This window comes from Drosophila busckii, chromosome X (assembly GCF_011750605.1).
Source record: "Drosophila busckii strain San Diego stock center, stock number 13000-0081.31 chromosome X, ASM1175060v1, whole genome shotgun sequence".
NCBI classification, from domain to species: domain Eukaryota; kingdom Metazoa; phylum Arthropoda; class Insecta; order Diptera; family Drosophilidae; genus Drosophila; species Drosophila busckii.
Genome location: NC_046608.1, coordinates 7,950,291 through 7,972,018, shown reverse-complemented (window position 1 = coordinate 7,972,018; position 21,728 = coordinate 7,950,291). Strand labels below are relative to the sequence as shown.

General features: G+C 43.5%; 2 protein-coding genes across 5 annotated transcripts in view; one reads left to right on the top strand and one right to left on the bottom strand.

Annotated features, from left to right (window-relative positions):
* Positions 1-46: 46 nt before the first annotated feature.
* LOC108605417 (GAS2-like protein pickled eggs) overlaps positions 47-21,728 on the bottom strand; it is a 50,260-nt gene continuing 28,578 nt past the window's right edge. For all 4 annotated transcript variants that reach the window (XM_017995087.2, XM_017995089.2, XM_017995088.2 and 1 more), the window contains exons 4-10: positions 9,878-10,074; positions 9,481-9,599; positions 9,085-9,383; positions 5,405-5,512; positions 5,144-5,334; positions 3,602-4,203; positions 47-3,537 (exon numbers count right to left, since the gene is read on the bottom strand). In XM_017995087.2, the coding sequence (XP_017850576.1) occupies positions 2,264-3,537; positions 3,602-4,203; positions 5,144-5,334; positions 5,405-5,512; positions 9,085-9,383; positions 9,481-9,599; positions 9,878-10,074 (2,790 nt within the window). In that variant the 3' untranslated portion in view covers positions 47-2,263. The remainder of the gene's footprint in view (positions 3,538-3,601; positions 4,204-5,143; positions 5,335-5,404; positions 5,513-9,084; positions 9,384-9,480; positions 9,600-9,877; positions 10,075-21,728) is intronic.
* Positions 11,424-13,050, top strand: LOC108605432 (maker340). The gene is made up of 2 exons (XM_017995112.2): positions 11,424-11,761; positions 11,826-13,050. Exons 1-2 carry the CDS (start codon positions 11,704-11,706, stop codon positions 12,962-12,964), a joined length of 1,197 nt encoding a protein of 398 aa, XP_017850601.1. The 5' UTR covers positions 11,424-11,703; the 3' UTR covers positions 12,965-13,050.

Here is a 21,728-nt window from a genome sequence, read left to right as displayed (position 1 = left end):
TCGTCGTATATAATTTTTATTTGTTTATTAAATTCTTGTGATTAAAATTAATTATGTGTGTGTTGTGTTGTTTTTGTTGTCTGCATACATATGTGAATATATACTAATATTTCAATTGTATTCTATTCCATTTGTAATAGTTAGTTTGCTTTAAATGTTCTTGCTCGCTATAATTAATTGTATTTAAAATACATTTTATATGTTTTTTGTTTTTTTTGCTCACCAAACGAAATTGAGTCGCCAATACTTTATAACTATAACTGCTGTAAACAATTAAATTGTCATTTTGGTGAAATGATCTTCAACTGTATTGCTTCGATTTGATTTGATCTAGTATATATGCTTGCTTGTATATATGTATGTTGATTCGTAGTGTTGTTATAGGTATAGTATATAGTTAATTAATATAAAAATTCATATGTTTAGCTTTCATTTAAAGTTCATTTGGTTTGCGTTACAAACTGAAAGAAAGACTAAAAAACTTATTCAACATAAATCGTCAGTAGAATATTATTATATCTTAATCAATCGCATTAAGGCCGATATCAACGAATACACATTATTGTTGCTAATTCAGCGTACAAAAAACAAGGATATACATACTGTATGTATCTAGCATATGTAAAGGTACAATGTACAAACAAAAAAAAAGCATATACATATATATTTTAATAATAATTGTATAACATAACTGTAAGCTAATGCGTATGTATGCATAGTATGTTTGTCTATATTGTATATGTATGTATGTAACTGGCCATGTGGCAGAACAAAATTCAGCTAATGTTTCTCAAATGATAACTGCAAGATCCTTGATCCTCAATCCTAGCATTTGATTCGACTCGCGTGTATTTATGTGGATTTAATTGTAAGTTAGAGAGATATACGAAAAAAAATATATATACTTATATATTTGTGACAGTTGTCAAGTTATGGCCTCGCAGATATAGAAGATATATATATTAACTATGCATGTACATATGTATGTGTTGTATAGACTTGTGGCTTGGGATTCGGGTTTGGTATACGGTACTATAGAGTTGAAATTGAAATAAGCTGCGGTGTTAGCACCAGATTTTTGCCATTTGCTCAAAATGTTATCGTCAATCCTAACTACTAGCCTACAATATATTCACTTAGCGAACTATGCATATATGTATATACTTTGCATTAACTGTTCCTTTTTTTGTTTACTTTTTTTATGCGTAAAATCGAGTTGGTTTAAAAGCTTTCTATACGTTTTGTCACATTGATGGCTTTCGCTTGCTTGCTTGCGTATAAAAATAAATCCTTTTTCTTACTTTGTTTCTAAGACTATCTTGGAAAATCATCATCAACTAAACTCACACCACAGTCAGTCCCAGAGGTCTCAATCTGTCATTCTTTCCCATTTATTGTATGCTTCGCCCGTCTCTATATACAATTGTGTGTGTGTGTTATCGATCGTAAAATTTCTAGAAAATTATGCATTTGTGTTCTCCTATGTGGGCTGTGCTAAGATCTATCACGAGAGCAAGATAGTAGTAATTTCTGTTTAAAATCTGATGTGCCAAAAACAAAAAAAAAAGACTTCTTAATATATGTATGTATATGTAAGTTTGTAAAGAACGAGTAAAGGTCTCGTTAAGCTAGATCAATGCGTTTCTTTTTAAAATGTAGATTTGAAAGTCTCAAATTTGGATTGTAATTGTCGATTGGATTAGTACTCTACCCAGCTTAGTTCCCAGCGATCGCACTCGCACTTACAGTCAACGAGTGGCGAGTAACGAGTAGCGAATTGATATGGTTTGCGCTGAGCGGCGGCTGGGCTGTGGAGACTTTTGATGAGGCAGTTGTGATTACACATTTTGTTGATCTGCATTATGACTAAGTTTCCTCTCACAAAAATCTTTCTAGTTGGAACGGTTCCACTTTTCGGATCGGTTCGTTACACGAGTTCTCTTACCTAAGTACTCAGCTCTATCTCTATCTCTATCTCTATCTTTATTGCTATCTCTATTTGTAAGCCCACAAGCAGACAAACAATTCCAGCTTGGCCCTAAACATTAGATTAACTTAACTTTCTCTCACCTCTTGTCACTTCGCCTGACCCTCCTCCTCCGCCTCCTACTACTCCTACTTCTCCTCCTACATACCCTACACGTGCTTACTCGTCGCTTGGTTTTCAGAAAACACTTGGAAGAAGTTTGTCACTGGCCGTGGTTGGAGCTGGTCGTGTCCTCGGCCTGGACATGAGCCGGACGCTGTGCGCCCGCGCGTGCCGTTAATAAAGCTCCGTATGATGACGCACTGGCGCCGGTATCTTGGACATGCCGCGCTCGCGTCTCGGCGATATGGCTGTTGCCGCATTGGGGCTTGGATTGGCCATATCGCGTGAGTGATTGCTGCCACAGGAGGAGGCCGCCGAGCTGAGCTTGGAGCGCGCTTTTGCTGGCGGCGAGCAGCTCTCGGAGCGCTCCAAATTGCCATTGCTGTGCACCCAGGCGCTAGTGAAATCCTCATACACCGGTGACTTTTTGCCATTGCTGTTGCAGTTGGAGGCGCGTGCGGGCGACTGCTGTTGGTTGCCGGCGGCGTAGCGCGAGAGCAGCGTCTTCATCTTCTCCAGTATCTGTGCATCGTTCTTGGCGCTGCTGGCCGCTTCTAGCAGCTGCTGAGCAAGCGGCGAGGAGGCGTGATTCTTCACCGGCGACGTGGTCAACGAGCTGCTGCAGCCCCTCACCCGCCGTCCATTGCTGTCGTACAGTATCTGCGAGGAGCGCCCCTTGCCGCCGCGCTCGAGTCCCCAAGGCGCACCACCGCCAGCTGGTGCTGGTGATGTGTTGCCCGCTGGCGGCGCAAAGGTATCCGCACCAATTGTCGGCCGCTTCTTGCTGGTCACGGGCGCGGCAGCGCTCCGACCGCTCCAAGTGTTTGTCACATCCCGCACCAACGGCAGCTGCGAAGCCTTGGCACGTGGCGGCGGCGTTGGCGTCACCTTGGGCTCAACTGGCGGACGACGCACCGAACGATAGACGGGCTGCTTGCGACTAAACGAGGGCAGCGCAGTCGCTCGTGTGCTGCTAAGATCCTGCAGGCTGCCGCCGGCTTTGCCACTGCAGGTGCTGTTGTCAATGCTGCTGCGGCGACGTCGCTGCGACAGCGGGGAACGTGGTATGCGGCTACCAGGCTGAGCAGCGCCAGCTGCAGTTGCATTTGCAGCTACAGTTGACTTGCCGCCATCTGGCACATCGGCGTGGCAGGGCGAGGGGGCAGTCACTGTGATCTCGTCGTCGGTGATGAAGACGCCCGACTGCTCGAACCGGGCATGGCCCTCATAGGCTTGCGCCTGGGCAAGCTGTTTGGGCAGCTGCTTGGGCAGTGCCAGCACTGCAGGCAGCGATTGTGGTCCATAAATCTCATCGCTCTGCTCCAGCAGGTCATTAAGCTGGACCTGCGGCTCTGCTACGTGTTGCTCTGTTGCTTGCTCCTGCTCCTGGTCAGCCTGCTCATCCGTGGGCGATATCTGCGAGTCACTCGAGGTCTGATCGAGACGCGCTGCAAAGTTAAAAAGACACAAACGTTAAGAGTGCGTGATCTGGATGTGGTATTCTGGACTTACCATTGCTTTCAGCGTCTTCCATGGATGCCTGACTGTGTACAGACTCGCGCTTTTGTGCATTCGATTGCACAATGCCCAGACTGCGGTAGCCCTCATCGCTGATCTCACTGCCATTGTCGCTAATGTTTTCAAACTTGTTACTCTGCTCCGGTTGTGTGGACACCGCCGCAACAGCTGCTGCGGCACCCGCAGTGGCTGCTACCTCCTCGTTTACTTGGCTGCCGCTGTCGCTTATGGTGGCCGGCAGCGATTTGGGTCCACTGCAGCTGCTGCTGCTGTAGGACTCCAGCGAGCTGTGTTTCTTGCGTATGTCGATCAGGCGCCGCTGACTGGGCGACATGGAGCGTCTGGCTAGATAAGGTGAGCAGACAACGGGCTCCGATGCAGTAGCCGCCGCTGTAGCCGCTGCTGCCGTTTGATTAAGAAACTTCCGCTGCGGCGTCGGACTGCGGCTGCGATATTTACCCACCGTTTGGCTGGGCGACAAACTGGCATTGGCAGTGGCACTTGATGCTGCTGCTGCAGCAGTTGCTGGGGAGACAGCGCTGCTGGCGTTTGAGCTGTTATTAGCCGTTAGCACACGTCGAGCTGCGGGCGGTGAGCTGCAAAGTAATCGATAAAATTGACTCGATAATAAAATACCAAAAAATTTTCTGTATTCAAATCTTGTTTTTGAATACTTAACGCATATATTTAGCATGACTGATAGCAATAAAGCATTAATTAAAAGCTAGTACTAAAGCTTAAGTAATGCAATGTCATTGTTTTGTTTTAGTATATGAACAAAAGTAGGCGGCTATTGGATTTAAAAGTGACTGATAATGCAGCTTCAACTAAATTGCAGCAATGTTTTATATGGGGCGTTAACTGGGCGGTTAAGCACAGCAGCTGGCTGATAACTAGTGACGCTATTAGCTGTTCACCAGTGAAGGGATTCTTGCCATTTAAGCACGCACTGCAAGTAGCGCAATTAGGAAACTGTGAAAGACACGTGTGTGCTGCTCCTCGTACGCTCTTGAACTAGAAGGCAACAACACACACATCCATACATACAACAGCGTGTGCGTGTGTGTGTCTGCTTGAATAATTGAGCTTCTAATGGAGCACTCAGCTTGGCCTGATTCCGTTTGTCTTTCTTTTTCTATTTCATTCCTATGCAGTTTCGGTTTCAATTTCAATTTCAGTCACAGTCACAGTTACAGTCGTTGTCGTTTCGTTGTTGGGTGACACTTTGAGAGCGCCAAAGTGTGGAGAGTGCAAAGTGTGGCGGAGTGTAGAGTGTGGCGGCAGTTGGAGACTGGTGCATTATTATCGTTCACATATGCATGCAATTAGCAAGGCGATAACAACTTAATGCATGGCTCGATTTTAATTGCAGCTTTAGAACAGCTGCGAGCTGCTAGAAGGGGGTAGTAGTGGGGGAGGGGGCAGGCAAGTAGAATTTGCTGTAAATGCAGCGTTAATTGAGAGCGACTGCTGATATACACCCACCATACAATTACTTTGTTTTTTTTATTTTACTTTTTCGAGTGGTAGACTCACCGTTCGTATATCACCTGCGCCTTGTGTAGCTCAATGCCATTGCCGTTGCTGCTCGGATTGCGTGTGACGAGGCGTGCCGTCAGCGAGGTGCGATGCTGTGAACGGCAGCGGCATGGATCATGCTTGTCCAGATAGTGCGACAGCGTATCCCAGCCGCCGCCCACGCGCACCATCACATGCGAGCGCAAGATCTGCACAAAAATAAGCAAATATAATATAATATTTATGCCACACTAGAATTTATGATTGAGCTTTACTTACGCGCACAAAGATGAGCACCTTGGTGTCACCAATGCGATATTTGCCCTCGGACACGCGCACCATGGGAAACTGTGAGGGGCACGTACACTTCTCCACCAAATCCCTGACCTGCAAGCAAATATAGTTTGGGTTTGAGTTTAAGTGTGTCAGATGTGTGACCAGACCCAGACCCAATGCTGACCCCCAAGCCTGAGTCTCGCATTTGGCCATTGCATAACATGCAACAAACAAATGAAACGAACGTGGCAAACTGCATTTGCAATGCTCTAACAATTAAAGCGTAGCCTCAGTACATAAAATGCAATGAAGTAAATAATAAAATGATGAAGAGTATTTGCAGTTCGGCTGTGCCTCAGCCTCAGTTCGGCAATTCGTTCGCTTTTGCTTGTTACTGCATAAATTCACGCGCTGCCATTGTCCGAGCAAATGATCAAACAAATGAGCGAAGCACAGCAAGCGATCAAGCCTGGGCAAGGGACCAGACACAAAGACAGAGACAGAGCTCACAGCTCGTTATGGGATGTCTGCAGGGAGCCAAGCAGCAGCAGCAGCAGCAGCAACAGCAGCCAGGCCAGGCCACTTGGGCTACTGTGCCGCGAGGCCTATGACAGGCCAAAAAAACAAAGTGCCAGCCAGTCAGCCAGCAGCGTCTGATGGAGTTGAAGTTGCGAGGAGCAGAGGCTGAAGGGAGAACGCATTTGCACTTTTGAACTTGGTTAGTTGTTTGCTTGTTTTGAGCAGCAGCAGGGCCAAAAGGCTCTGGCACAGCTAACGGTCTACACAACCAACAGGCAGGAAGGCAGGCCCAACTACTAACTGGGAACTGTGCCAAGCTTCGAGCTCTCTGCGTGGCCTGCTGTGTGCCTAGGTGGAGTCATAGACTTGGCTTGGCAAGCGTGTCTTATGGCCAAGCAGACGACGATCACAATAAATCTGCCATGGCGATAAGCCAGCGCCAAAAAAATAAAAAACAGACAAAAAACGTAAAAAGATTTGCCAACTGAGATTTGCAATCGACAGACAGACAGACGGACGGGCTGACTGAAAGACCAAAAAACAAAGACTACGAACTGTGGACAAACGGCGTGACTCTGACGCATGCAAGATTAGCTGGCGCTGGCAATGGCGCTGTTGATCCTGGCCAGGCCATAAATCGCAATATACAACAACAACAGCAGATTTGCTGCTGACGACGCGGACGTGCCAAACGGCAGCGACAAATGATCGTGGCTTTGGCTATTTGATTTCGAGGCTACGCTTTAGCTGCAAGAGTTGCTCAGCTAACTAAAAAAGCTTATGACAATAAATAAAATACAATCAAAAATAAAGCAACAATTGTTAGGAAAATCTTATGACATATAGCTATAAAAATCTAAATCAATCGATTGATCGGAGTAAAAAAATGTATATAAATTGATTAAAAATTTCAAGACACAAACTGAGGCTGGAGTGGATACGAAGCTGACTTCAAGTTGATTTCATGCGATTCAGTTTGCCCTTTTAAATTGCCAAGTTGTAAATGTGAACAGATTTTTTATATTTCCGGCTATATAATCTCGCCAAGTTAGAGAACTTGCTGACAAAAATCTGTACAGATTTGAGATTGATTTGATGTTGTTTCAACGACTCAAATGAATCAAAAATCTTTGCTCATGCCATAATTAGTAAAGTAAGCGTATTGTGTGTGTGTCGTTGTTGCAGTTGCAACAGTTGAAGTCTGTCTTGTTGCTGCTGCTGCTGTTGGTGGCACATCATTTGATTTTCGACAAGTTGTTGAGGCTATTTGCTGATTTGGCAGGAGCTGCAGTTGAATTTGATGTTGTTGCTGCTGCTGCTGTTGCAGTTGCAAACAAATTGATTGGCTGACTGAGTGATCGGGTAGGCAAAGAGCCGCAGCCGCAGCCGAAGCTAAAGCTAAAGCCAAAGTCAGGCTTAGGCAGTCAGAGATCTAGCCAACGATCCAATGAGCATGTCCGCCCGCCGGGCCGCTTTGTAGCTCCTACTGCCGTTGTTGTTGTTGCTGCTGCTGCTATTGTTGTTTGACAATGTTTTGTTTTTGCTTTGTGTGTTGTGTTGTGTTTTTTTTTTTTTTGGCAGCATGCGGCGCTGTGGTAGCCAGCAATGCGCCAGCCACGTTTCATGTCCATGCAGCAGCAGCAGCAGCATCCACAGCAAGCAGCCAGTCAACGATTTATGCCTGCCGTTACCTGCGTCCCCTACCCCAGCCCACCCCACATGCTGCTGAAGCTTTGCCTGGCTTGCAGCAGCTGTCGATCGATCGAATCGCAGCATTGTTTGTGCCACAATGCGTCTCGTCTCGTCTCGTCGCATCGTCATTGATGTCAATGTTGCTGGCGGCGTGAGGAAATGTTTGCATGGCTTTTCATTAGTTTTCCGTTTGCCGATTTACCGATTTGCTGGCACGTCTAACCAAGCCCCAAGCCGCCCCCTCTCCGCTCACTTCAATTCCCGTTGAGGCCTGGCTGGACTGGACTGCTGCTCCTCCATCCTTGGGCGCTGGCTGTTGTCTCGTTCGTTGTTGCTGTTGTCGCTTGTCGATTGTTTGTTGTTGTCTGTTGTTGTCGTCGCGCAATCGCTGCTTGCAGTCACACTTGCAATTACATTGGCAATTGCGATTGTTGTAATTGTTGTTGGCACATCTGGCGCCACTGGGCATCGGACGGAACGCCTCGAACATCTTGTCAAATTAATTTACAATATGATGAGCTCGTGACATAAGCGTTGGGTATTCATTCATTCAACCAACCAACCCAACAGCAATAGCAATCGACAGAGATGGTTACAAGATATTAAATTCGCACGAGCAGCGGAGCTTGGAGTTACTTGATGAATATGCAATGGGCAAAGTTTGGGAAGATTAAGTCGCATTGTCAGTAGCTGAACATTTTAACGTTTAACTACTAAGAATTTACATTTATACATTTATAGCAATCGTTCATTGATAATCAAATACCTTTCTTATTAGAACAGATGCTAACAGTTCTTATACAACTTTCTCAAATATTTTACTCGTTTGTCAAATTACTTTTGTGCACGAGTGTTTAATATGTTTGACAGGCCGCGTAATAATTAATTTTAAACATTTCCTTTTTTAGAAATTTCTTTTGTTAAACTGTTCATTACGTTGAGCTAATGATCGTGATTCGCAAACAATTTGATGGCCTTACTTAGCCATAATATAATGATCGCTTCTCATATATACATATGTATATACTTATGTTTATGACTGTGGCTGTGGCTGTGACTGTGGAAGCCAAGCATAGCATACTATTGGTTAATATTATATCCGTTTTTAGTCAAACTTGACATAAAATCGTCTAAGCAATTATCCAAAGCATTTGTCGTTGGTTATTTTTATACATAGTTAGTTTTTTCTACTTCTTTTGTTTGATTGTTGCAGTTGTTGTTGCTGTTGTTGCTTGCTTTTGATTTGTTTTGCCCAAGTTTGAAACTGGAAACTTAGCCATGGCTAAAAATGGATATGAGAAAAGTAGCTATGAATACAACAACAACAGCAGCAGCAACTACAACAAATAAATATAAAAAAAAAAGATCGTGAGGTTCGCTTAGACATACAACAAAAAAGAGAAAACATTGGGACGGACACACAAACAAAGAAACAAACAGAGACAAATGGATGTTGGAAGGGTCTCACTTACCATTTCATCGAGACTCTTTAGATCGTTGGTTATGATCTGGGGCTGTGGTCCGTACATGAGCATGGGATTCTCATCGCTGTCGTCCTCGTTCTCCGTATCGCTGTCATAGAGATCCGCTTCGCTGGCCACACACTCGCTGCCAACGCCCACGGCAATCGCCTCCGTTTGGGTGCCGCTGTCGGAGAGCCCGTTGCTGGTCTGTGTGCCGCAGCCGATGCCAACGCCATTTGCCTTGTTGTCGGCGGCAATTTCGCGATCGATTTGACGCTCCATTTGCACCAGCATGGGTGCCAACATGCCTGCAATTCAATTCAAATCAGATTAGTTAAGATTAGTTTCAGCGCCATCGCCATTAAGTTTCGATTTCAGTCTTCAGTTTTTCAGCGTATGGCTTACCGAACTTGGCGCCGCGTCTGGCAACCTCCAACAGGCAGAGGATCACATGCTTCTCATTCTTCCGCATGATCAGGTCGTCCGTTTCGAACAGCAGGCACTCGATTATCTTAAGGCTCTTTCTGCAATGACAAATCAGTTTCAATCTCTGTGTGTGCATCTCTCAAGTCTGTCTCGTAGTCAATCAATCTATGAGCTACGATCTTTGATCATTTTTCATTTGCTTGATCGATCGCTTGTCACTGATAGGTGAACCAATGCTATGCAATGCTTGTTCGATTCGTGAGAGGGACAGAACAGGACACCGCAAAGTTCTCCCCAGAGAGAGAGAGAGAGAGAGAGTATGCTTTGATTGATCTTGCTCTGCCCCGCCCCCCCTCTTATTGAGCGCTGTACTCACCTGCACCAGGTTATAAAGTTGGAGACATTGTCGCGGGCAAAGAAGGTGCCGCTCTTTGCCGCCGGCAGATAGTGTATATTCCCTAGGGCCAATATGGGGCCGGCCAAGCCGGAAGTCATCGAGCGTGTCATTGATTTGTTGCGCGCCTGTCGCCGGGCCAAATAGTCCTCGGCCGCTTGCCGCACATAATTTGCGTGCTGAAAACAAATTAAAGAGCGCAACAACAATAAATTAGACAACAACAGTGCAACCAAAAGGCAAAAGCATGCAACGCGAACGCTGCTGCAACGTCGCGCGTAAGTCAAAAATATTTTAGCTTATTCTAAAGCGCGACAAAAATCTAGAAAAAGTTTATTTTTAAGCGTCTCAAGAATTTAGCGCGGCATTTTTAGGCTGACGAGCCACAACGCGCTACTCTTCTTGACTGCTGCTGCCGCCGCCGCGCCGGTGAGACAGAAGCGGCGGCCGACACCTCAACTGATTGGACATCTAGGGCCAGGCAAGGAGCATGCAACGAGGCAGCAACGAGGAAGCTGCGAATGTTGATGATGGCGCCGCAATGTTATGCATAATTAATTGACACACACACACACACACACTTTGACAATCAAAAGTAAGACACACTCGTCAGTCATCAGTCATTTGCACTAAAAAGTAAAGCGGCAAGGGGCGCGGGGGGGCAGCTGACACACTTCTTCACATTACAAAAGACAAATTTGACAAACTATAGATAGCGGTGCATACGCATATTTTAAATATTTCGCTATACAAATTGTTAAACTTTGCAACTTACTCCAGCTGTAGGCTGCAAGGCGGCCATTTGCAAAAATGTGTATTTGAGGTTAGGTCACGACAAACATTTCGAGCGTGTGTCACGCATTTCCATTTCTATTTTCGATTTCCATTTCTACACTCATTGCATATGCATTTAATATTTTAAACCATTTCAATATCAATATTTTGTCGCCTTGATTTGCATTTTATGGTTATCTTCACAAGCTGCATACAAAGCGCTTTATTTGGTGTTTATTATCGGATACGTAGCCGTATCTGGTGCTCTAGGCCCAAACAAGGGCAGCATTTAACGCTGCTGTCAGACGTCAGCTGACCATAATGCAAGTGGGCGTGGCCCAGCACAATAATTGCATCAGCCGCACTAAATTAATTATATTTTCTATATGCAGCAACAATACAATGTGAATTATACTCGCGACTGGAGAGTATATTTGCATATTTTTGTAGCTTACATGTGGTAGAGTATTAGGAATTCAACTTGGGAGCAGCTGAAGCTGCAGCTTATCATTTGAACGTCAGTCAAGACACAAGCAACGCCCACATTGGCACATTGCACGATGCTCTGGTCTCTGGCGCTTCGCTGTTGCCCCCGCTGACCCCCCTCAGGGCAATAAATGCAGTTGTTTATGAATTTGTGATGCGCTACCCACGATTCGGGCATTTACGGCCTTGTGACAGGCATTTGAAACTGATTATGTATGAAATTGATGGCTTAGTAGTTGCTGCCATTTGAAACATATATTTTATATGCATTTATATATTATACACACACGCACACACATACACTGAACTATTGGACTTCTTTCTCAAAAACGCCACACAGAACATTTGCAACACTGATTTTGGTGCTTAAGCTAACTACGCAGCTCTATGCGTTCGATAGTCAGCAGCAGCAGCATTATCGATATCAATTTTAAGCGTCGCCAAAAACGGTCCTTTCCGAAAATATTCTCAGCAGCTGGCACTGTCATTTTCAGTGATTTGCCAATTTGTTGAAAAAAAAAGAAAAACGGAACAACTTAAAAGTCATAATGAGTGCTGATAATAGCAACGTGGATATGGATGTGGTGGAGGAGGATGAGCAGGCACGTGAGTAGTCTTGACAGTGGCGTTGCCTGCATTCTGGTTGTATTTTGCTTTAACTTTGATGCAGCGGTAGTGCAGGAGCTTTGCAACAACTATATATGGTATGTAGATGAGTCGACCGGCAAGATGATGCCCAATATGGACTCTCAGCCTGCGCGTTGGGCAACGGGCGATCAACCAGACGCCAAGCTCAATATGCCAGTAGGGCTGGGGCTAAAGCGCAAGGCGTCCACTCATACCGGGCAGGTGGCCAACAAATTAGGACGTGTGGGCAACGGCAGCTCCTATGACATACAAGCCATGTCCGTCACTCCACTGACTGTCAACAGCAACAATTTTCAACGTCCGTACATGGATGCGGATCGCATGGCGGAGTATGCAGCATGGCGCAATCGAGTGGTGGAGCTGAAGCAACTGCTGATCGAGACACATCTACGCTTGGAGCTGCCCAGTACCAGCCTTGAGGCACAGGAGCTGCACGAGAAGCTTATGAATTTGCAAACTGAGCGCGCGGCGCTCATCATACAAATCGAAATGGCATTGAGCGATGCTACGACTGCTGCTCTAGTTGAGATTGCGCAGCTGACAGCTATGTATGTGAATGGAGCAGCTGAAACTAAGTGGGAGCACGCCTTGGATCCCGAAATTGAGCTGGAGCTGTTGGAGGAGGAAGAAATACTGCTGGCGGAGCAGGGCAGAAAGAAGTGGCAGAGTTTCTATCCGGAGCTGGACCTAGACAGCTTGCCCCTGCTCCCCAGCCCCAAGCTGCAGTCCATAATACAACGTCAGGCGGTGCTGCGCGAGCATGCGGTGTTCGCCAAGCGTTGCATCAATATGCCTGGCGCCAGCACACTGTTGATGGCAGTGCAGCAGCAGCTGGTGGATGTGCAGCTCGAGCTGAACAACATCAGCGAGCTGGAGGAGTATGTGTCGGTTAATCTGCCAGGAGCCGAACAAGCGGCAGTGCCAAACAGCTCGGATTCGGGCTTGGACATGGGTTCGAGCTTAGAACTACTCGGCTTCAATTTGGGCGCCAGCTCAGGGCCAAGCTCGAGCTCGAGATCTGGCACGTCCGATACTGACGCAGGCACCGATTCCGATATGCAGATTGAAACGCCGAACGCAGAGTCGGACGATGAGCTGATACGGGAGCATTTGCTTGAAGCCGAACTGAATGAACAGCTGAATATGCTATTCGAACCGTAATTGAGGCAAATACTTAAGATTTGCTGTTGATTTCTAAAGTAGTTTGTATGAGCCTGGATGTAATTATATGAACACACAAAATTTGTTTGGCAAGTTAATTAACCTCTTTGCTGTTTGTGTTGCAGTCAGGCAGGCAGAGTTCAAGACGTTGCATGCAGCAAGTGTCAAGTGTCAAAGCGATTAGCATGACTTTGAGGCGTGCTTACCCCACCCAGCAGTAAAGCAACTTACTGCTGCTGCTTCTACTCGCTAAAATGTGTGCCACCACTTGTGGCAGCTGCATGCATAAGCTTCATGCTGTGTGTGTGTGTGTGTTGTGTGCTCTGATGTCTGTCAACTGATTGCCATGCCTCTGCATTTGCTGCTGCTGCTGCTGCTTCTAGGGCTGTGGGGCAAGCAAGTAGTACGTGACGCATGTTGCAGGTAAATAGTAGAGAGCGAAAGCCGTTAAGGAAGCGAACGAAGACGTTGCAAGCAGCGCTCGATATAAGCAGACACATCATGCTTGCAACGTTGTTGTTGTTGCTGTTGCTTGTTTGTTTTTTTTTTTTTTGAGGCGGCGCTGCTGTTGTCACGTAATTAGCTTAGATTTTCTTTTGAGCCCCGTCCAAAATGTGTGTCAATATGGCGTTAATAACATTAGGTAAAAGGCAATTGCAAAAACACACACACACACACACATGCACATAATACCGTAACATTTAGCTTTTTGCTTCCGCATATAAATATAAATAAAAGCACATTAAATCAAAGTCGAAATTTAAAGTTAGCAGAAAAAATGACATTGCGAAAAAATTGGTAGCGCAAAAAACATAAAGAAACTAAAAAAAAAACACAATCAAAAATCAACTAACGGTTGTGTTATATGTACATATATATATCTAGACAATTGCTGCTGCTGCTGGCAGCGCCGCATAAATTCCCTAACATGCCATGTTAACATGTAAGTCGAGCAGTGGCAGTCACCAAAAGGGGGCGCAGGGGTTACTCTTGTTGAAGTGTGGCCAAAGGGGGCGGAGGCGGTTGACTGGACAATCAATTGGTTTTTGTTGAGTTGTACGCCGCCTAAGCGGATTTGTCGTCAAACAAAATTAAACTAAAAAATAAGTAAACGACAAATTAAAGCTGCTCGACTGGCATATACACTTTATAACCAAATATGCATAAATCTAATACAAGCAAATGCATTTTAATAACATAAAAGTGAGTACCTATGTATATATCTTTTAGAAATCATGCTGTTGGTCTAAAAATTTCCGATTATTAACTGTTCTGGCACTTTTGTTTTTGGCATATCTGTTACAAACGCTGCTTTGAACTCTAGCATACCCCAATGGCTGCTGCTAACTCTTCAAATTCGCCGCTGCCTTTTCGCAACTGGCACTGAGACTGGGTGTGGAACCAAAAGTCGCATTGCGTTGAACTGAGCAGAGTGGTTGGGGCTTTATGATTTTTGTTTTTTGGCGTCCAATGGAGTGGACTGCCACCGATTGTCAGATTGCCGGATAACCGTATTGTCAGATTGGCCATAACGGCTAACACCTAGCATGGCCAACAAAGCACGACGCGACGTTTTCTTTGATATTATTATTGTTGTTGTTGTTGCTATTCATATTCACCTCAATCAAAATTATACAAACTGTCCACGGTATAAGCATTCAAAAATCATATTTCAAAGCCGTGTCGACATTGTCGTCATCAACGAATTTAGTTAGCTGTCTTTATGTTGTTGCTGTTGCTGTTCGTGTGTTTGGATTGGAGTTCAAGGTTCTCATGGACAACTTCCTATGGCTGTGTGTGTATGTGTGGGGGGAGCTATGTGTGTCTTTGCCCATTCGGCAATGATAGATCGCTTGGCAAATGATAATTGCACAGAACACAGACAACAACAACAACAACAACTACAGATCTCTATAGATTGATCGGTCACCTGCTCGGGGGCCTTTTGATCTTGCGCGTTGTGCGATTGTTAACGGTATTTCCATAATGCCGTAGAAGGCGTTTTGTTTGCCAAAAGTTTATTGCTCTCCCGCTTGCTCTTTAACTAACTTTAAGCTTGACTTTAACTTTGAGCTAGAGTTTGAGGTGTTGGTGGTGGTGGTTGGTGGCCGGTGCTTGTGGGAAACGACCATGGGGTCTAAGATCTCGACGCTACGCTACGCTACGTTGTGATCTGATGGAATTAAGTTGATCGCTCATTGATGCCTGTGTGGGCATTTGCTACAGTGAAGCTGCTATACATAGGTTAGAATAAAGAGCTTTAAAGCAAGATTTTTGCTATAGCGTAAAATGTAAAACGCTTGCCCATATATTTAATAAATTTTAACAAGCTGTCAAAGAAGTGAGAAGTTTATAAAAGAAAAATTGTAATTAAATTTACAACTTTGCTATTTTAGACTTTTTTTAGCTTTATCGCTAGAAACTCAGCAAACCAAGCCGCACTGTACTTGCGTCTTTCGAATCGAGTCAAGCAATAATCTATGCAATTATATATGGGTATAGCACACACTTAAGTTCTTTGGCATGTCGGTTTCATTATGCTTAATTAATCGCAGATAATTTGTTAGTAGAATGCAAGCGTAAAACAATTTGCTTTTAGAATTGGCTTATAAATAGCACGTTGCTGGGCTTTCCAACTCATTAAGCCAACAATAACTTGGCCAACAAACACACACACACACACACACACAAACAAGACTCTAACAAGACAAAGCTGATGCCAAAAACTAAGCTAAAATGAACTGGTTTTGTTTTTGTCGTTGTTGTTATATTCGAAAAGCCAAAGCCAAAACGAATTTTGAATGTGGGTGAAGTTGTTAAAAATGTGGCAAACGCAAAACGCAATCGAGGCCAATCGCCCCGTGTCGGCTTCCAAACCCTGCCCCTTTCCACCCAACACACACACACACACACACACACACATAGGAACATAACTAAGGCGCATATTTAGTTATAAACTTGAATTTAGACGCGCTCCAAATTAGAGCGCGTGTAAGTTAGAAAGAGACGCGAGCCAAGCCAATTTCAATTCCATAGAATGCGACATTTTGCTGTAAATACTACATACATACATACTAATTAGTTAAAGTTTGTTGTTGTTGCTGCTTTTGTTGGCTTTGCAAAAATCTTTTGTTTGATCTTCAGGCTGATCTTTTTTAACTGTGGGAATCGTGCGGCTCAAATTTGCTGACCGTGCCTTGACTATTTGTCCATTTTTAGGCACACACTGTCTGCCTGCCTATGTATGTGTGTATGTGTGTGTGTGTGTAAATACGAGCATACATATGTAAATATTAATTTTAATTAACAAACGTGATGCGCTTGCGAACTATAAAAAATAAGTTGACAACGGGCCTGCGAGCGCAACGTTGACACGACAATGGCAAACCCACACACACAGACATTCACATGTAAACGTCAATGTATTTGCGCTTTTCATATTTGGCTTTGCAATTCACAATGCAAAACTAAGCCAACTCTTGTTTGAATTGTTGACTATTTATTATTGTGTGCACATTTGGCTAAGCAGTGGATGGTGCATGGACTTGTGGCATGCCACAAGTTGCTGACATCTGCTGCTGCTGCTGCTGCGTCGGGCAGTTCATCAACGCATCCAAATTGCGTGGGAATTGTAGCGGCCTTGGCTTTGAAGTTGAAGTCACAGTCGACGTCAAAAGTTGGCGAATGGCGATGAGCGGAATTTCAAAGGCAGTGAAAGCAAATAGCTCTTCTTCTTGCTGCTGGTGTGTACACACTGTTTTATTGACAGTGTGACCCTGCTATTGGCGCTTTAAACGATTTGCGTATAAGGCTTAATGCCAATAATTGTCACAACTTGGACTTGAAGCTTGTCGGCTTTAATTGTTGCCCAAAATGATTCATGCTACACTCCAAACAAAGGCAACAGCAGCAGCAGCAACAACAACAGCAACAGCAATAAACAATTGCAATTGCAATTACAAGCAATAGTTGAGTTGCTGCAGTTTTCGTAGGCGAGAGTGTGCGCTGCTTTGCTTTGGACTTCCTTTTGTGGCAGCCGCACGCACGCACGACTTGGCGATTGCCACACATGTGACGCATGCGTCAAAATCAAAACTGTTGCCAGTTCTGTATGTAGGTGGGGGAGCGCATAACCTTTGGCTGCCTGCCTCCTGCCTTGTTGCACTTTGATTTCTATTTTCGATGCGCTGCTAAATTTAGCAGCTAATCCCCAAGTTGGGGGGACTGTTGCGTTTGTTGTAGTCTAATTTTAGCTGCTGCATGCGGCAACTCAATAATGCAGCGACAAAAACCAATTACAATTTCAATTACAATTACACGCTGTTGTTGTTGTTGTTGCTGCTGTTGCTGCTGTTGGTGGCACGGTGGCAAGCAGTTACAAGAACTTTAACACGCCGGAGTTCAAATTAGTCAGCAACACTCCATAAATCAGACAACGCCAAGCAATCCATAAAGAGTTGGCGTTGGCGACCCCAAAGCTACAGCTACAGCTGCCACAGCTTGTTGCCAGTTGCCAGTTGGTAGTTGCAGCTTGGCGGGCAGTTAAAGCTTGGCCACCGCCCGCTGTTGCCTGTTGGCCTGGGTCAAGCGATTAGCATACAATTTGTTGCTTACCCCCCCACCGCTCCACTGCTTGACGTGCTGTTTTGGCATAAATAATGAAATTGCACTGCCAATATGCCGCAGTGGCATGCTGTGCAAACTCTTGTGGCAAGTCGCAATTCGCTGTGGCAGCGTATACAGCTAGTCGGCAACATTTGCCAGCACCTGCAGTTTTTATTTCGTGGCACAGTGTCGTACAAATTGCACCGTTAATAAAGTCAAAATCGGATTAGACACGCCTCAGCCAACGCCCCCAGCTGTGGCAAGGGGCAGCTAGGCTAGGGTGCTGGTGGTGCTGGTGTTGGCAAGCTCAGCTGCAAATATTGCCAATTGGCCGGCCAACTGACCAGCGAGAGAAATGAGACCTGAGCGACACAAGTTGCAACTCGATTGCTGCATGCCACACAATTCGGTAGATTGAACCAGATATTCACACACACACACACGCAGACAGATATAAACCTTGCACAGATGCCAAGATATTTGATATGAAACAACAACAAAAACTAATGCCAAACAATAAATTGGCACTAATGAATTTGATTCATTTCCATTTGCTTTTGGCAATAACTAAATCAATCTGTTGCAGTCGGCCAACCAACAAATAAATACAACAAAAATATCATGTACTAAAGGCGGAACGACGGAACGACGGAACGACGGAACGAAACGTGCTGCAAACATAGATTGCAACTGACAGTTGTCATAATGCTGCAATAGCTGACCCAGATAGGCTGGCAAATATACATATATCAATATATTATATATATAGTGAGCATGCCAGTGAACATTTGTAAATTTGAGTAAACATATTGCAAAGAAATTCCATTAAGACTTATGCAGCGCTGTCAATCGATAGTATCGATAACTATGCTAAACAATTATCAATGAAAGCAAATAAATGCAATTGCTAGTTTAGCATATTTCATTAAGTCGTGCTCTGTGTTTTTGAAGCTTTCCAATCGATACTATCGAACTCGAAAATTCCCTTGAAAACATCGCTCAATCTATTGTGCGCTACACATTTGCATTTTTACACATTAACAACTTTCCGAAAGAGAAAATGTACAATAAAAATTTATTGATAATATGCCGTGTGATCTACTTAAGCATGCGCTTTTTTTTTTTTTTTTTTAATATACACGTAGCGGCTTAACACGGATGCATTAAATATGCCCTCATATACATATGGTGTCTATATAACGCACCCACAACGCAACATGAGCATTAACATTAACATTATCATATCATTGGTTGAATGACTGAACGATCTGCAATCAGTTTGAAAGAAGCGGCACGTTCAGGCTTTTCCCTCTCGCTCACGCGCTCTCTCTGTCTCTCTTTCAATGGGCACTTAGCACTTGGTATGCATATAATATGGTAAAAAGCCAAGTCGTAGTAAGCTCTTGCTTTTGACCAGAAGGCGAGTCGCAATTAAGCAGCCAAATGGCTTAAGAAGTTGGACTATAAAATTGGATGAGCTCACGAAGTGTCGAGTCGTTTGGTCACGATGCAAATTGACTTACAAATAGCAGCAGCAGCAGCAGCAGCAGCAGCAACAAAAACAACAGCAGCAACATTTGTTACTAAATATTCAATGTAATATGTGGGGGGGCAATGTCAATGCTTTATTTATGTGCATTTTGCGTATTGCACAATTTAATAAGCGTAACTGTTTCAAATTGTGACGAAACTTTAAATTCATTTTCAGCAACATAAAAAACATGGTCCCCTTTAATTAAATACTGACTACGCCCATGGCAAAGTATTCATTGCTAACTGAAGTCTGCAGCTTGACAAATTTTAAACATAATTTAAGTGTAATAATTCACATGAAAATTAAAATATGCATAAAATTTATTTCTTTGCTATATATGCAGCAATATACACTCATACTCTAGTTATATCAGCTACAGCGCAAAGTCAAGCCCTGTAATAAATAAATGTTATATTAATTTATTGTTTTTATCATACGCTAAGCTCAGTCTATATAGCGCGATAAACAGCTGTGCGGCTGATGATAATAAAAATCGATGAATTTATGAGCTTATAGCAATGACTAGGTTTCTATTATTTATAATAAATGCAAGCAAATTGTTGCAAATGATGCATAATTATTGCTTAGTAAAGTGTCTGCGATAATTAAGTTAGAGAGAGAGAAACTATTGCTAATCGTTATATAGCAGCTGGCTATGGCTTAATAATAGCAATGCATTGCATATAGTAATGCTATTAATTAGCTTTAATTGTGTGTGTGTGTGTGTGTGTGTGTGTGTGTTGTTAGACTAACGATCTGCCAGGCTAATTGGTCCGCTCAGAACTGACCAAATGAGACAAACACACACACACACACACACACACACACGCATAAATAAAGCATAATTAATGCACATGCATTTTCATTTTTCATTTTTTGGCGTATAAAGACATGAAACAAAGTTGCTTTATTTTAGCTGTCTGAGTGTGCCGCATGCTGCATGTTGCAGTTGCACGGCGACAGAGTTTTCAATTAAAGTGCCATTAACGCTTCGCGACACACACAATTATCAAAAATTAAATTTATGCTTATGACATTTCCGGCAGCAACTGTTGTTGTCTCGCTCGCGCTGCCTTCAATCTGAAGTTCTTTCAATATAAGTATAAATATATATATATATATATATATATGTATAGTATATATGCATATATAGCTAGCCTAAAGCAGCAAGCGAGAGATCAAAGTGAATTTTGTTGCATGATAATGTTGCACGCATATGCAACAGCAAAGGGTTTTGCGGGTGGCAGCCGCCACAAATGGCAATTGCTATCTTGCAACTCGCAGACGACAGTCAGACATTGAGGTAAATCTATATATATATACTATATGGCTATACAAGTTGTTTTTGTTTTACTTTCAATGTTTCAACAACAATGCAACACACACACACACACACAGACACAGCGGGAGACGCTGCCGTTGGCAATGATGCCGCTGCCGATACGAGTGTCGACTCCAGTCTTCCTTGCTGCCTGTCCGTCCGTCCGTCCGTCCGTCCGTCCGTCCGCCTAGAACGCCAAGTCGAACAACTGCAAAAGTCGAAGACAAATTGTCTACGCGCTGCACTCTTCGCTATGCGCTGCGCCTGCCGCTCTGTTGCACGTTGCAAAAACAGACGATGGCGCCAGTAGCCACAGGCAGCGCCAGCACCACTCAGCGCTCCATAATCAACAACAACACACACACACACTGACATTGGGGCAGAGGTTTGTGGCATGCGCCACGTAACCGAAACCAAAACCATAAGCAAAAGCAAAAGCAACGCATCGGTAATTAAAAGTGGCATAATGGCATTTGTTGCAAGCTGCAGCGCATATTGCAACAATATACGAAATTAACTTTAAATAATTTTGGCTTTCAATTTGCATAAAATATTTCTCATTGCCTTTGATAAATTAAAGCTGAAAAGCCAAATTTTAATTGCTAAAATTTAAATATTGAATGCCAAAGTGTCACAAAATAGCAAAACTTTTAAACAAAATAATAATTAACTATTGCTAATTGAGATTTGCTTTAATTTTGATAGCTACAATATTTCCAAAATGCTTTCAAACAAACTTTAAATAATTTTAGCTTGCAAACGCCAATTTGATTTGCTAAAATTTAAATATTTAATGCCAAAGTGTCACAAAATAATAAAAAATAAATAAATAACTGAAAATTTGCTTCAATTTTGACAGCAACATTACAATATTGCCAAAATGATTTCAATGCTTAAATAAAATTCAAGCAAATTATGGGCTGCACTTAAAAATAATTTTAAGCTATAACTATAAATAAATTTTGTGTGTTAAAAATAAAAACATTTATAGAAACAATTTAAATAAATGCAGCTGTCACTTGCTGAAGCTTTAGATGTTCATTAAATGCAAATAAATTGCAAATCAATTAAAGCGCAAGTTTGCACATTTTTAATTGTAATATTTAAGCCAAAGACTTGAGCTGGAGTTTGGGGTACGAGGCAAGCAGCGTGGCACTTAAGACGGCAGTTTGAAAAAAAGATTTTTGCCTTTATATAGTTTTTACATAAAATGCGCAAACTGCAGACATATAACATATATGTATATAGGAATTTGCATAGTGTGCATGTCTGTGTGTGTTTTGTTGCAAGTTGTCAGGTGCGCA